General features: G+C 34.5%; 1 protein-coding gene across 5 annotated transcripts in view; it reads right to left on the reverse strand.

Moving 5' to 3' along the window:
* Positions 1-4849: 4849 nt before the first annotated feature.
* The window catches only part of ATP6V1H (ATPase H+ transporting V1 subunit H), a 106349-nt gene continuing 95639 nt past the window's right edge, over positions 4850-15559 (reverse strand). For all 5 annotated transcript variants that reach the window (XM_074278323.1, XM_074278332.1, XM_074278349.1 and 2 more), the window contains one exon: positions 4850-5267. In XM_074278323.1, coding sequence (XP_074134424.1) covers positions 5207-5267 — 61 coding nt within the window. In that variant the 3' untranslated portion in view covers positions 4850-5206. The remainder of the gene's footprint in view (positions 5268-15559) is intronic.

The raw sequence follows: 15559 nt of genomic DNA on the forward strand, positions 1-15559 counted from the left end.
AGCACATACATGTAAAGAAGGGCAGAACCCAGCACCGAATCATGTGATATCTCCACATAAAAGGAGTGAGGCTCAAAGGTTGAAAAAGTGGGAAGTAAAAACATAGAGGCAAGGATTTTTGTTAGAAGTCTGACTTTAAAAGGAAGAAGAGGGAAGGGAGCTAAGATGGTGGAGTGCTAGGAAGGAATGCAGTGAGCTTCCTTCCACAAACTCCTATAAACATCTAGAAAATTTACCAGATCAAATTTTGAAAGGAAATAAAGGTGAGAAAAAAATCACAGTGAGTCCTCTGTCTGGTCTAGGTTTGCAAGAGACAGACAGGAAAATATGTAGACATTGGGGATGGGGTCCAGTCAAGAACAGGTCTGCTTATTCCAGCACCTAGGAAAAGGATGTATACCAGAGCAAGACAAAGGTCTCAGACCCACAGAAGGCACCACTGGACTCATATTGGGGCACTGCAACAAAGACAGATGTAAAACAGGCATTTTTGCTGTCCACTACAATTTCAGGTCACCTACCTAGGGTGGACTGAGAAGAGTTGTACAGATTTTACAAAGGAAATAACTTCTATCAAGTCAATTTACAGCTTCTAAGAACTAGTTTAAAAATATCACAAAAGGAATTTTATCAAAGAAGTAACTTTTAATTCTCCTGATAATTTGACACCTAATTTAAAAAGAAGGCCAAGCATACATATTTAGGAGGCCCCAATCTGAAATATCAACATTTGCAATTCCTGAAGCCATTTTCTGCCTCCTCAAGGTAAAACAGATGATATCTTTATTGCCAGGCTGTAAAGACAGGATTGATGGACAGTGAATTAGTTTATGGATTAGTAGTAGAGTTACAGTGAACCTCCAAAGCTACTCCTGAAATATCAACATCATCAAAATTAACCCTTGATCTTGTTCAGTGTCCAATTCTTCATGACCCCATCTGGGGTTTTCTTGGCAAAAATAATGAAGTAGTTTCCCATTTCCCTCTCCAGTTCCAGCTCATTTTACAGATGGGCAAAGTGAAAGGATCACACAGGTATTAAATGTCTGAGAACAGATTGAGTCTCTCAGAATTCTAGCCCAGTATTCTATTCACTATGTCACATAGCTGCCTAGAAACTAATCCCATTCATCACTTCCATTAATAGTGCTTTGAAGTTTGGCAAGCATTTACATCACAGGGTTAAGTTAAAAATTTGATTGAGGGGGCAGCAGTGGATAGAGCACCAGCCCTGAATTCAGGAGGACCCGAGTTCAAATGTGATCTCAGACACTTAACAGTTCCTAGTTGTGTGACTCTGGACAAGTCACTTAACCCCAGCCTCATTTAAAAAAAAAAAAAAAATTGTTTGACTGATTTTTTTTTTTGAGACAATTGGGGTTAAGTGACTTGCCCAGAGTCACACAACTAGAAAATGTTAAGTGTCTGAGGTCACATTTGAATTCAGATCCCCTTGACTTCAGGGCTGCTGCTCTATCCACTGCACCACCTACCTGCCCTAAGTTAAAAATTGACAGCCAAGAAAGTTAATACTATCTTAAGCAGAATTTATATAGGCAGCAATTAGAAAGATGAGAGAATATGGGAGAATGGTGGGAAGAAAAAATGGCTGGGAAATATCATATGGTATTGCTTGTTGAAGAGTCTGGATTTCTGATGAGCAAGATTAATAGACTGCTGCCACTGCTGGCTAGAAGTATGAAAAGTCTTGAAGCTTTAAGAAAAATCTGTTGCCTTTAGAGAAAATAAAAGATTTCTACAACATACAGTGACTATCCAGACAGGAAACAAATGATGGTGAGCAAGGAACATGACATAACAATGAAAGAGATAAACAATTTTAAATATATTGACAAATATAGACATATGTTTTACATGACTTCATATGTATGATGGGTTGTCATAATTGTTTGCCTTCTGAATGGTTAGGGGAAGGGCTGGAAGAAAAGAACTTGAAACACACAATTTTAAAATTAATATAATAATAAAAAAGAATAAATATATAAATTTAGAAAATATGTTGACAAACTATAGAATCTATTCAGACTTACTTGGCAATGACTTTGCAGCTTGTGAGTAAATAGAAGAAATGATGAGAAATTCTGGGCTGTACTGGCATATCTGGCAAGGATAACAGTTATTGTAGATGCCAGTATGGATGCATATCAAAAGCTTCTAAAAGCTCATTAAGCATAAGTTATGTGCAACATGTTCACAACACAAATCAAGACATTTAAGGTGCTTGAAGTTATAAATCTAAGAAGAATAATTTGCCAAATCTGAAAGATTATTTTCAAAGGAAAAAATGATTCCCAATCTTTGTACATTAAAAAGATCTGTTTTTTTTTCAAAAGAAGGCTGAAAATTGTTTAAGTGACATCCAAATTTATTTTCTAAAACATGACTAAAACTAATGTAGTTAAAGGACATTATTAACAATATAAAAAAAAAACTTTGTAGCCAGTTCATCTACAAAGAAAGATCTGATATATGGTACTCCAAAAGTCTTGGAATAAATTTAAGCTTTAATGGCCTTTAACTATTAAAAAAAAAAGAAAACTGGTATAAATAAGTTTTGATTCAAAATTTTACAAGCATAAAATTGCACTGAGACATTTAGACCATGCTATCTATGGAGTTAATTTAAAAATGTAAGAATAACAGTGATAACTAGAATAGAGCTAGAACTAGAATAGCTAGTGAAAGGAACTGAACATATATACAGGTCAAATTATACAAGCTATAATTAAAAAAAGAAAAGTCCCAAAATTATTATTAATTAAATTAATACAAATTAAAACAGCCCTGAAGTTTCACTTCATATTCTTTGAATTTGTAAAGAGGACAAAAAAAGGAAAATGATAACTGGAGAGACTACTGTGAGTGGAAATGTCACTCATCCAGCCATGCTGGAAAGCAATTTGTAATTGTACCTCAAAAGTCACTGAGCTGTGCATACTTTTTTTTGACTCTCATAACATTACTAGGACTCCACCCAACAAAAATCAAAAAAAGAAGACTCATCAAAACAAAAATATTTACACCAGGGTTTTTTGGTATTAAATAATAAGAAGAAAGGAGGTAAGGAAAGAGAGCCATCAGTCAGAAGAAGGTTGAACAAATAATTATAACACATGAATGTAAAAGAATATTATTACACAGAAGAAAATGATGGTTTCATAAAAACTTGGGGAGGACTTATATGAACTGCTCCACTGTGAAATGAATGGAAGGAAAAAAATTTACAAAGTAACAATTCCATAAAGAAAAACAACTTGAAAAACACTATCAATGAGATGATATATGCAAAGCAGATTAATGAAGCATGTGATCCAGAGTGGGTATGATAGACTCAAGATGCAGAATATCATATGCATTTTGGGTTGTGGAAAATGTGTGAATTTATGTTATAAGGATTGTGCTTTTCTTTTCTTTTCTTTTCTTTTTTTTGCTTTATCAGGGTGGGGTAGAGGTGGAACATATATAAAGAAGGAAGAAGGAAGCTAACAATGGTTAGAAAAAGAAAAAAGAAAGAGAAATTGGTCACAAAAGTATTTTTGAAAATGTACAGAAGTAAAATAAACAGGATAGCTTTGAAAATAACATTTATTCTATAGATCTTTTTTAAAGCAAGCAATGTAAATAAAGACCCACAATTTCATATAACATTCTCTTTCTGTTCTATTTGTATACGAAAATGTCTTTTTGAGGGATGGGTAGGTGTTCATTAAATTGAGAACTAAAAATTAACATTAAAAATGTTTGCCTATAACTAGAGAAATAACATTTGGTATAATGGAGAAAAGAAAGGATCTTAAAGCCAGGAAAATTTGGAGTCAAGACCTGCTGCCTCTACCTCATTACATTAGCTATGTGATCCTAGGCAAATCACAAATTCTCAGTGCTCTCTTGGACCAATCACCTGAATTTGTAGAAGGTGTTTTCCCACCTAGAAGTTCTCTGTGTCATTGAAATCACAAGTCCAGGGCCTCCCCCCCATCTCTATGGAAAAAATTTTTTTTCTAGACTCCAAACCACATTTGTTCATTGAGAGGCAGGACAATATAAGTAGAAAGACTGCTCACCTTTTAAGTAAAGAAAGGGTATCATACATACTTACTGGTTATATGACCACAGCCAAGTCAATTAAATTCACTAAGCCCAAGTTCCTGCAGCTATAAAATGAGGATGATAGCATCTGTAGAATTTACTTCATTGGGCTACTGTGAAGCTGAAATGAGAATTATTTTCCTATTGGCAATCATATTCATTTTCATTCTTTCAACTCTCACCATCAAGACTCAAATTTCTGGTCTTTTTTAGTTCAGACAATAACCTTTTAATGTCTCCATGACATCAAATTCTTTAAGGTTACCAAGTAAATCTTTCTAATACATCATTTTAATAATGCCATTTTCCTAACTCCTAAAATTACTCTTTACTATCTCCTACAATCATGAGTCACCCTTTTTTTCTTGATTTCTCATGTTATTCTCATTTATAGAATATATATGCTCCACTCAAATTGGGACTATTTTCTATCCTGCCTAAGCTTCCTCTGTCCACTCTTTATTCCAAAGATTTTGCCCATACCATTTATTCACTCTTCCTGAAATGTCCTCTTCCTTTTGTTGAATCCCTACCCATTTTTGAAGCCCAACTTTTAAAACTGACCATTCTGTGTAAATATCTAAAAGAGGCAAAAATTTTCTTTGTATTAATCACTTTACCATAACTTTTTAAGGATCTATTCTGGGATAAATAGATAATGATTCTAAAGCAGAAGGGAGATATTTCAAACATTCTGTTTCTGAAAAGGCAGGAATAAGAAAAATAGTTGGAGAAGATGTTTTGACAAGAATACTCTGGAATGTATAACTTTTAATAGTTTTTTTCATTTCAAGACAACAATAAATATAGAAAACAAAGACAATACATTTAACAGCTATATTTTTGCAGATAGAGAAAGAATTAGCTATTTAAAAGGGAACTATTAAAAGTATTCAAATGATACAATTTAACAGATAATCATTTTCACTAGGAGACAATTGAAGAAAGAAAGAAAACTAGGGAGAAGAAATATCTGCATAACAGGAGGTGAATATTACAAATAAAATCATTTATTCTTGAATCTAAATATTAAGATTCACACTCCAGTTATGCCACTGTATGGAGAGTTAGAAATTTTGAAAATTGACATCACTATTCAACTTCTTGCAGTAGCTGTTTGAGGTTGTTCCGACTGTAGTTGTTTACCAAGATATTCCCTGAAAAAAAATAAAAATAAAATTAGCATTTACAAACAAGATGTCACCCCATCTTCATCTCCAACTCCCACATTCCAGAAAATAAAGGCACAAACCATGCTGCTATAGATCCTTTTCAAACCAAAATATTGTATGACTATAACTTTTGCTTACCACAAAAGACTCGTAAATGTTGATTAGCTAATTATTTCTGGAAAAATAAGAATTCCTAAATCTCAGACTTGGACACTAACAATATTAATCCTGGCTTTCCCCAGAAAATACACCCCAACTCCATCTACTATGTGCTTCCTGAATTACTGAGCCAGGAGGGAAATGGTCTTCTTACTCCTTGTTCTTATTTCTAGAATGTTCCTTTGTTGTCTTCTCTCAAACTCTTGAGCTTTACTTTCCCTACCTTTATCACTTGGTTCAAATCCTTGCTACTTTGATTTCCTGGCCTCTAGCTTATTTCCCCTCCATTCACAAATAATTTTTCACCTGGTATGATCTTCTCTCCTATAACAACTGTTTCATACCTGGGAACTTTACTTCATGTACAGACTCCCCCTTCAAACACAACTCTCAGCAACTCAATTTTCATCAAACTCCTCAACTCCCACAACCTTCATTATCATCTCTCTGTTTTATTGATCCTAAACTCTGAAATTCTCTGACCACAATGCTCCTATTGTTGAATTCTTGAGACCTCTCTTTCACTAAATCTATTTTTGCCTTTACCAACTACTACTTCCCTACTCTTCAAGTATATCATTACCATCTTGGTCTCATTTCCTTCCTTTTATTCTTAATCTTATACTTTATCTTATTTTGAACCCCTGTCCTCTTGTTCCTTTGCCAGTAAAGTTTTATCAAATTCCAAACCTGGATTATGCCTCTATACCATCTTTGCTCATTTTGTGGTGAATGCTATGAAAAAAAGTCACAACTATGGCAACAAGATTCATTATTATAAGCACATGTACATTCAATTGGACCCTAGCTGCTCTACAGTAGTTTTTTTTTTTTCTTTTTTTTGTCCTCTGACTGAATCAAAACAGTGTTTTTCCACATGGCTATCCAAACTTTCTCTTTCTTTCCTCACACCTCCAAAACTATCCTTATCTTTTCCCCTCCTTCTCCACAAAGTCATATGACACATTCTCTCTTCTTTCTTATTCCATACTTCAATTCCTACTTATTATTGCTCTTTCAGTGATGGAATGAATGAATGGATAAAATTTTTCTGGTACTTTAGATTCTATCTCTGCCATTTTCTAAGAATTTGTCCACCTAATCATTGTTATCATTCATGCCTTCTTATCCACTGGTTACTTCTCTGCCCTTTACAAACACAGAGAGGTCTCTACATCTTTAAAAATATTTGCTTTGACTTTGTTCTATCAAGCCCTATTCAATATATCATCTCCCTTTCTTAGCCAAACTCCCAGAAGAATTGTCTCTTCCAGCATCTCCATTCCCTTAAACTTCTGCAATCTGACTTGTAATAACACTACTAGCCTGAAACTGTTCTCACAAAGATGAGACCTCTTAACTGCTAAATTCAAGGATCTTTTCTCAATTATTTATTTAAACCTCTGTAACTTCTGACATTATTGACCAAAATTCTGCTACAGACCCTCTCCTCTCTTGGTTTGCTTACAAACCCCTTCTTGGTTCTTTCTCTTCCTAACTTTCTGACTTTTCCTTCTCAGTATCTTTTGCTTTTCAAGCTGTTCCCTGTGCAAAATGTATATATTTGGTTTTGATCTCTCTCCTAGACTATAGGTCCACATTAACAATTGCTAGTTAGACATCTTTTCATGGATATCCCATAAGGATCTGAAATTTGACAATATCTAAAAATGTATTCCTCTTCCAAGTATTTCTATTTCCATTCCATCTAGTACCATTTTTCCTCAAAATCTTAAGATTTTGATTATTCCCCTTTCTTCACACTCTTACATTTTTAGTTGCCAAGCCTTTTTGATTATACCTCCTCCTACATGCATCCCCTTCTTTTCATTCCATTTCTCACCTAGTTAAAATATTTATCATCTCATGCCTGGACTGCGACATTAGCTTCCTAATGTGTCTCCTTGCTTCTAAACTCATCTCCAATTTATCCTCCAAACAGTTGACAAACTGAGCTTTCTAAAACATAGGCATGACTATGTCACTTCAGCTATGCAAAAATGTTCAGTAGCTCTTTACTACTTATAAAGTATAAAGCCCTCGATGAAATGGCTCCAGTCTTATTTTTTAGTATTTTTTAATATATATTCTCTATATTCCCTCCTCTCCTCTGCTCCTAGTTATTACTGTTCTTACACCCTTTAAATTATATTTTATTATCTCTGTACATGTCTATCTTCTCTCCCCCATCACCTGAATGTAAGCTCCTTAAAGGTAGGGATTGTTTCTGTTTTTTCTAGTCCCCAGGACCTAGCATTATACTTTGCATCAAGAAGGTACTCAATAAGTATTTTACTGAGTTGAAATTCTCATCAAAGCATTTTGTGCTTTTACACATGGTCTAGCCAATAAGTGTGATTATCAAAAAAGGGCTTAAGTAATTCTGTATAAATGCAGGGAGAAAAACACAATTTTTATTTTTTCTATTGAATTTAAAGGTTCTTTTTCTCCAATATTGCTCCTGTCTGACTCTGGAATTAAATGTGCCTAGGCCATGCTACTGTGAAGGACACACACAAAAAAGTCTCCATCAGGGAATACAGAATAAAAATGTACTCAAATAAACCTAATACTATTCATGTTGATCTCATCCACTGAGGTCTGCTAGTAACCCAGGAACTATTTTTATGCTTTAATAAGCATACTTATAGTTTCCAGAACTTTCTTTTGCAGTGTATGAAAAAATAGCCTTAAAGTTGGCCAATAATATATAAGAATAAACTTGAAAAGCATAAATGGAACCAAGACTGAAAGACAGTATGGTACAATGGAGGAAGAACAATGGACCTCAAGGAAAGAGATCTGGATTTAAATCATGGTTTCACCATTTACTATGTGATGTTGGCAAATGTGACCCTCAGTTTCCTCATTTTTAAACAGGGAAAATACCTGTTGGTAGAAGGTCAAAAGAGATAATGTATATAAAGTGCTTTGTAAATTTAAAAATACTATATGAACTTAAAATCTATGATCCTAAAAGAAAGGATAAGAAAGTGCAATGAACAGTCTAAAGCATTATGGACTGATCAGGAATGGCTTAATGGACAAAATCTAATTCAATAAACTTTATTAGGGTATTTAATATGTGCTGAGCACTGTGTTAAGCACAGGATGAGTTAGAAAGTTTAGTTAAGGCAAGATTCGATATTTTTCAAGCTCACCACTAGATACACAATTTTGAAGGTTGGGACAGTTAATTTTGTATTCTTACCAACTAATATAGTATCTGACTTGTTGACTAATTAGTAACACATGATAAGAACATTAGAAAGATAAAATATGGAGTACTATATGAAGCATTAAAGAGAAGATCATTACCAAAGTATAGGATTTCAGTAAGAAGGTGGCAGGTATTATTTTAAATGAAAGATAGGAATTTAGAAGGCAAGAGGGACAAGGAGGTCATTCTGCACAAAGTACAGTTTGACAATGGTATAGAGCAATTGTATCAAATTCAAATTGAAACTGATTCCTGATTGAAGCATATTGTCTTAGAAAACCATAAATTGATACTATCTATATTGTAATGTATTTTTATTTTATTAAACAAAATTTTTTTAGTTACATTTTAATCTCATTTGGCAGCACTACAGAGTTGGGGTGGTATAGAGGCAAAGTGACATTTTTGAGATAGAATACATGGAAGAGTAATATGAGAAGCCTGAAAACATATTCAAAAGCAAACTTTACCTTGAATGATATAGAAGAAATCTGAATTTTACTCAAGAATCTGAATATTTTATAAACAGAGAAATAGCAAGTAAGAGAAATGCTTTGAAATTGCAAGTGGTAGGAAGGATAATGATTTCAGGTCTGGGGAGAGAATTTAAGCAGAGTGAGCAAATTACAAAAGTAAAAAATAAGACATGTCTGAGATACGAGAAGTTCTTTATATAGGGCTAAAATATAACAAAAAGTGGTTGATGACAGTAGCAATATCATTCAATTCTTTGGTTACAGGAACCATGAAGATTATCTCATCCAACTCTCATTTTTCAGCTGGAAAAACTGATGCTCAGAAAAGTTAAAAGTGACTCAAGGCCCAGGAGGACAGGAAATGTTTTTTGACTTCTTCGGTATCCCAAGCACTTAGAACACTGTGCTTGGCACAATAAATGTTTGTTGACCAATAATTCACTAAATTATTCAGCTACAGTGAGAGATGATACCAGAAGTGCTATTCTGTATTCCATCAAATTGGGACCAATTACAGAGAATTCAGTCAAAGTCACAATTCTGGATTTTACTCAACAGGCAATTAACAGCCATTTAAGTATTTGAGAAAGAAAATGAGATAATCAGAATTGGCATCAGGAAGACTCATCTGACTGAAAAAGGAATTGGGCATGGGAAAGGAAGAGAAGAGGCAAGATTACTGATTAGGAGGCTACTATAATAGCAAATATGTTACAAAGTCCAGTATTCTAGTAGCAGTAGTAATAGAGAAGAATGAGTCTGTGAAAGAAGGCAGAAAGCTAGAGACAAAAAGGTTTCATAAATACCTATGGAAGCAGAAAAAGAAAATGGAAAAGATAACTGAAGCTACCTAACTGATTTGATGGTATCATTACATAGAAATCAAAAAGTCAGAATAAATAATATACGCTAGAGAAAAAATGAGTTCAATTTTAGACATTAAATTTGAGATACCATGGACACATATAAGTAAAACATTTACAAGCCAAGAGGAAATTCAGATTTCTAGATCAAGAGACATATATGTTTAGAAATAGAAATTTGTTTAGAAATTAGAAAGTTATTTACACCAAGGCAATAATCAAATTTGTGATAATGCATAGAATGGATAGGGAGAAGAAGATGGATGGAGAGAGACAGACAGACACTATAGTGGCCTTCAGAAGAGGTGTCATACACACTCTACTAAGTGCCCTCAAGCAGATTAAAATGTAATTGGGAAAGTTAACAAAATAAATAAAAATAAAATAGAACATAAATGATGCTAATATGTACTTTTCTAAATCAGTATGTGATCCATGTAGATTTTTATGTATAGTTTAGTGATTCTTATTTCTACTTGAGTGTTACAACACTGGCTTACTGAATTAAATACAAAAATTCTCTGACACTTAAAGTTCTCATAACCTAGTCCTTTCCTACATTTCCAGTATTTCTACATTTAACTTCCTTTCACACTCTTTAATGATCCAACTAAACAGGACTACTTGCTACTCCTCCCCTAGGGAACTTCCATCTCCTTATTCTTTTCATTGGCTTTTCAAATGTTTACAATATTTTCTCTCATCTCCATTAAATAGTTTACCTGGCTTCCTGTAAGACAAGCTTAAATCCTACCTTCTGCAAGTCTTTCTCCTACTTCCATATCTCCATAGCTCCAATCTCCCAGCTGCTCGTCTTTCCCCCCATAAATTATATACTATTTACATATATATGTACATATATATTTTTGTGTGTACATATATATTTTGCAGGTACCTAGTTATTTATAATATGTTGTCTCCCTCACTAGAATGCGAATTCCTTGAGTATCAAAGATCTTTTTATCTTTCTTTGTATTCCCAGAAATTAGGACAAGCTTAATAATAGTTTATTAAATATGACAGCACATATGAATAATGTATATATGTACATGTATGAACAGAGAAAGGAAGAAAGAATGGAGGAAGAGGTGACCAAGAAAAGAATCCTGGGAACTGCCTATATTTAGAACAGAGTTCTTAATCTGGGGTACAAAAATCCCCAAGATTCTGTGGATGGACTGCAGAGGTATTTGTGAACTTTATTTTTATTTCTACTAATCTCTAACATTTATTATTTCCTTTTATTATGAATGCAAAAAACAAATATTATTGTGAGAATGGATCGAGAAACTTTTAACAAACTGCCAAAGCATGACAAAAAAAAAAAAAAAAAAAGGTTACAATTCCCTGATTCAGAAGAAAGAGAACTTTAAAATGAGTGGTAAGAAAGGAAATAGTAAAACAGGATAAAGTTAGAGAATCTAAGAGAACTATTCAAGTAATGGATGAGGACTAAGATAAAGCATTTTGAGTTTTTATTGGGAAGTTGATTTTTGAGATGGAAAATTCGCCAGAGAAAAGGTAATAAAGATCGAAAGAGACTGAGGAATAAATTAATTGCTCAGAAGTGGTAGCAGAAAGATCAGAGAATTTTTGCAGTTGAAAATACGGAGAGGTTTTAAAATAGAGAAGACAATCATGGAAAGTGCTCACATTTTTAAAATAATGTTACAAGTTATTTAAAGGGAGTAAAGAATCAAATATCTTTTGAAATCTAAAATTTTCAAAAATTTACTCAAAAATTTACTTTTAATGTGCTTGTCAAAATTAGCACTATGTTTCCAAATGTTCAGAACTCAATTCCTAAATTAATATTGGAATGAAACAAAAAAAGATCATTTAAAGGAAATTCACATATGGAGCAATGAAGCACATTAAAAGAGCCTTTAATTATTCAATTCCTTTTTTACATACTACTGAAAACAAGCAAACAAAAAATTGGACTAAGTTCCCTGAAACAAATCAATTATGAAAATAAGAAGGCCCTGTCACTGGAATACCTCTAACTCTTATTTATATGTGACTTTAAGTAAACTACATCCTCCATAAGCCTGTTTCCCCATCTTTAAAATGAGAATTTCATATAACATGGCTTCTCTTCTCTAATTTGGAGGATACTCTTCAGCTCTAATTCTGTGATCTTTTGAATAATGGAGTTGAAATAACTGGAGAGGGAGAAATAGATCAAATACTCATCCTTCAATAAAACAATACATATTTTTGCACTTGATTCGTTCAAAGCAACAGTGATGGGAAACAAAAGTAAAATATGTTTTCTGTCTCAGTCAGTATTGGAGGCAAGATATTTAACTCTGGGGAAGAAAAAACTTGGCGGGAGTGGGGGGAAACAAGTATTGTTTAAGTGAAGTATTGAGTTTTCATTAGATAACAAATGAAAGAACCTATAAAGCTAGACCAGACCCAGAACACATTCTGCAAGACTATATTACTTGTAACCAGTACTTACACACGAAGTATCAGAAGCCATCCCCTTATTAGAGCCAACATATTGGCATATTGAGATGCTAAAGAAAAATGTAAATATTATGACATTTTATTTGGCAGGACTATGTATCACAGTGTGAAATGAAGTTTATTTTTGGTCACTTACAATTTTCTTAAATAGCAGCAATGTAGCAAAATGACCAGATATTTATTTAGCTATGTGACCATGGTCAAGTTACAGAATCCTAAGTAACAAATATTCTTCATCAACTTAGTTTTCCACAGAATTTTAAAACTGGAGGAAATCCTAATATGTAGTATAATGTAAGGGATAGAATTTTGAAGTTGGAGTCAGGAAAACGTAGGTTCAAATCCTTCCATAGATAAGTTATAAACTATGTCACCCTGGGCAGTTTGATTGCCATCTCTTGGTCTCAGTTCCTCATCTGTAAAATGAAAAGGTTGGACTAATTCACTTCTGAAGTTTAATCTTGCTATCAAAAGCTATGGTCCCATAGCCTAACACTTATGCTACTTTCCCATTTCTCCAATATAAAATTACTAACAAATGCTTATCCAGCTTTTGCTTGAAGATTTCCAGTGCTGGGGAACCCACTATAACTAAAGTAGTCCATTCTATTTTCGAAAATTTTGGAAATTTCTCCTGTTAAAAGCAAGCCTAAATTAATCTCTTTGTAACTTCTACTTGTGGCTCCTAATTCTGCCCCCTAAAATCATTTAATCCTACTTCTAAAAAATGGTCTTTCATACACTTGAACAATGATGTCAGCCCCTCACCTTCTTGAATCCCCATATGCATCTTAATCTTTTCTTCTCCAGTTAAACTTTCCTAGTTCCTTTAAATAATTCTCACAAGAATTGAGATCCTTTCCCATCTTAACCACTCTCATCTTGATAAAAATCAATTACCTTCCTAAATTGTGATTCACAAATCAAAAAACAATATTCCAGAGAAAGTCAGAGCAGAGCAGAATACAAACTATATCTTCTTAATCTTTGAAGCCCATGATCTTATTTGTTTTTCAGTTGCCATAGCAGACTATTCATTCATACGGAGCTTACAGTTTACTAAAATTTCTAGACAAAATTGCTGTCTAGCCTTGCTTCCCCAATCTTAAATTAACAAAATAATGTTTGTGATATCTCCTCAACTTTGTGTCATCTGTGATTAACCTTTATGTGCTTCAAACAACTCCTTACCCCACCCCACCCTCACCTCTCTCTTTTGCTGAGGCAATTGAGGTTAAGTGACTTGCCCAGTGTTACACAGCTAGGAAGTATTAAATTCTGAAACCAGATTTGAACTGAGGCTTTGCTAGCACACTTTCTATTTATCTCGATTGGATGCCCCCCATCCCCCCTCATATGCTGACAATTAAAAGATGTCCTTTCTAAGTTCTGGTCTTGGCTAGGCTAGAGCTTCAGAAAGGACATCTTTGTAATTTGGGCTGGGGAACAAAATTCTGAATCCAGGCAAATTAATTGTTAAGAGAGTAAAAATAGTTTCTTTTATCTTTCTCTCAAGCTGACTGCAGCGGGAGGAGAATTAAGAGATTGAAACTAATTTTTTTTTAAAGCACTTCTTAACTACTTTTAATTTGGCGCATCGCTAGAATCTTTCTCTGTTCTGATGTGCAACAGTTCTTTGTTTTTACTGCCTCAGTTTCCTTAAACTGTCTCTTTCTTGACTGAACTTCTCTGGCTTCCAGTCCAGGAAGCCAGGGATATAGAATAAGAATACACTCTCCCTCAAGCTGTCTTTTAGAGGATGGCTACATTATTACCTGAATTCTATGTAGAGTTCCAATCTCTCTACTCGCCCAACCCCCAACTTGCTTCAGGAGTTGCTTATCTCCAATTAGGGTCTGACCTTTCTAAATGCCCCAAATGCCCCCACACCCTAATCACTAAAAGATGGGTGGGGGTAGGGTCTTTTGTCTTCGATTCACTATTATCTGCATTGATGCTAGCTTCCTTCCCCTCCCTCTGCCTCTTCTAACAGAGTAGGGAGGGGCCACGTGGGATTTCTCCATCCACCTTCCACCAAAAAGGTTCAGAGTGAGATAGGCCGGCTTTCAAATTAATTGATCTGTTTTTTTAAGACTCATTAAAACTGGGGGACTTGCATAAAACTGTTTGACTATTCTGTAATTGCATAAAACTGTTTGACTATTCTGTAAGAGAAAAACTTTTAACTATTGCTGTATAAACCTGTTTAACTATTGCTGCACAAAACTCTTTGACTATTGCTGTTTCAGGAAATTTACTAGTCTGTTATGTATAATCTGATAATTTCTGTAAATGGGGGGGGGAAGGGGGGAAGAGAAGGAAACTAAAATTTCAGCTGGTCAGGAAATTGGGAAAAACTGAAGTCTTATTTCAGTTCAGGCCGAATTGGAAACTATTTTACTCTTTCCTTAAAATTTGCTAGACTATGATTGGCTGGCTTATGTTTAAACTTTGAAATCCCTTATTCAGTCTTTGGGATTATCCTTTAGAAACAACCAAAATCAGACACCTGTCCTGGGACTGGCAGTCTCTCTGATCTGTTTCTCTACTCCTGTTACCCCATTTCCTTAATTATTATTTCAGCATTTCAAGATCAGAACTCTAATGGTTGGGGTGGTCTGTCTCTTGGTCTAATTGCATAATTTACTCAGAAATCTGTCCTCGAGTGAGAGAGAGAGAGAGAGAGAGAGAGAGAGAGAGAGAGAGAGAGAGAGAAGCTCTCAAACTCTTTATTTTTTGTCTCTCTCTCGGAGCCCCTGACTTGGGGTGCCTTCTCAGGGCAGCGGGACCGCCCTTGAGCACTACTACACAGCAGAGGCTAAATTAAATGCACAAATGACCACAGACCTAAAGACTGTCCATCTCTGGTTGAGATGCCCCCCAACTGCAGAGATCCAAACAGGGAGGCGTGTGTCTCTCTGAATAAGGAGTGCCATTCTATGCTAATAATTCTGGCGTTATTGGGGAGAAACTGGTCCTTGCCACAAGTCTTTGCATTTTCTAGTTTTAGTCTGGTTTGTTTTATTGTCCTGACTCAGTTCCCTAATTATCCTGACTCAGTCCTGCCTCAGTTTCCCTGCCTCT

The sequence above is a fragment of the Sminthopsis crassicaudata genome, chromosome 1 (assembly GCF_048593235.1).
Source record: "Sminthopsis crassicaudata isolate SCR6 chromosome 1, ASM4859323v1, whole genome shotgun sequence".
Taxonomy (NCBI): Eukaryota; Metazoa; Chordata; class Mammalia; order Dasyuromorphia; family Dasyuridae; genus Sminthopsis; species Sminthopsis crassicaudata.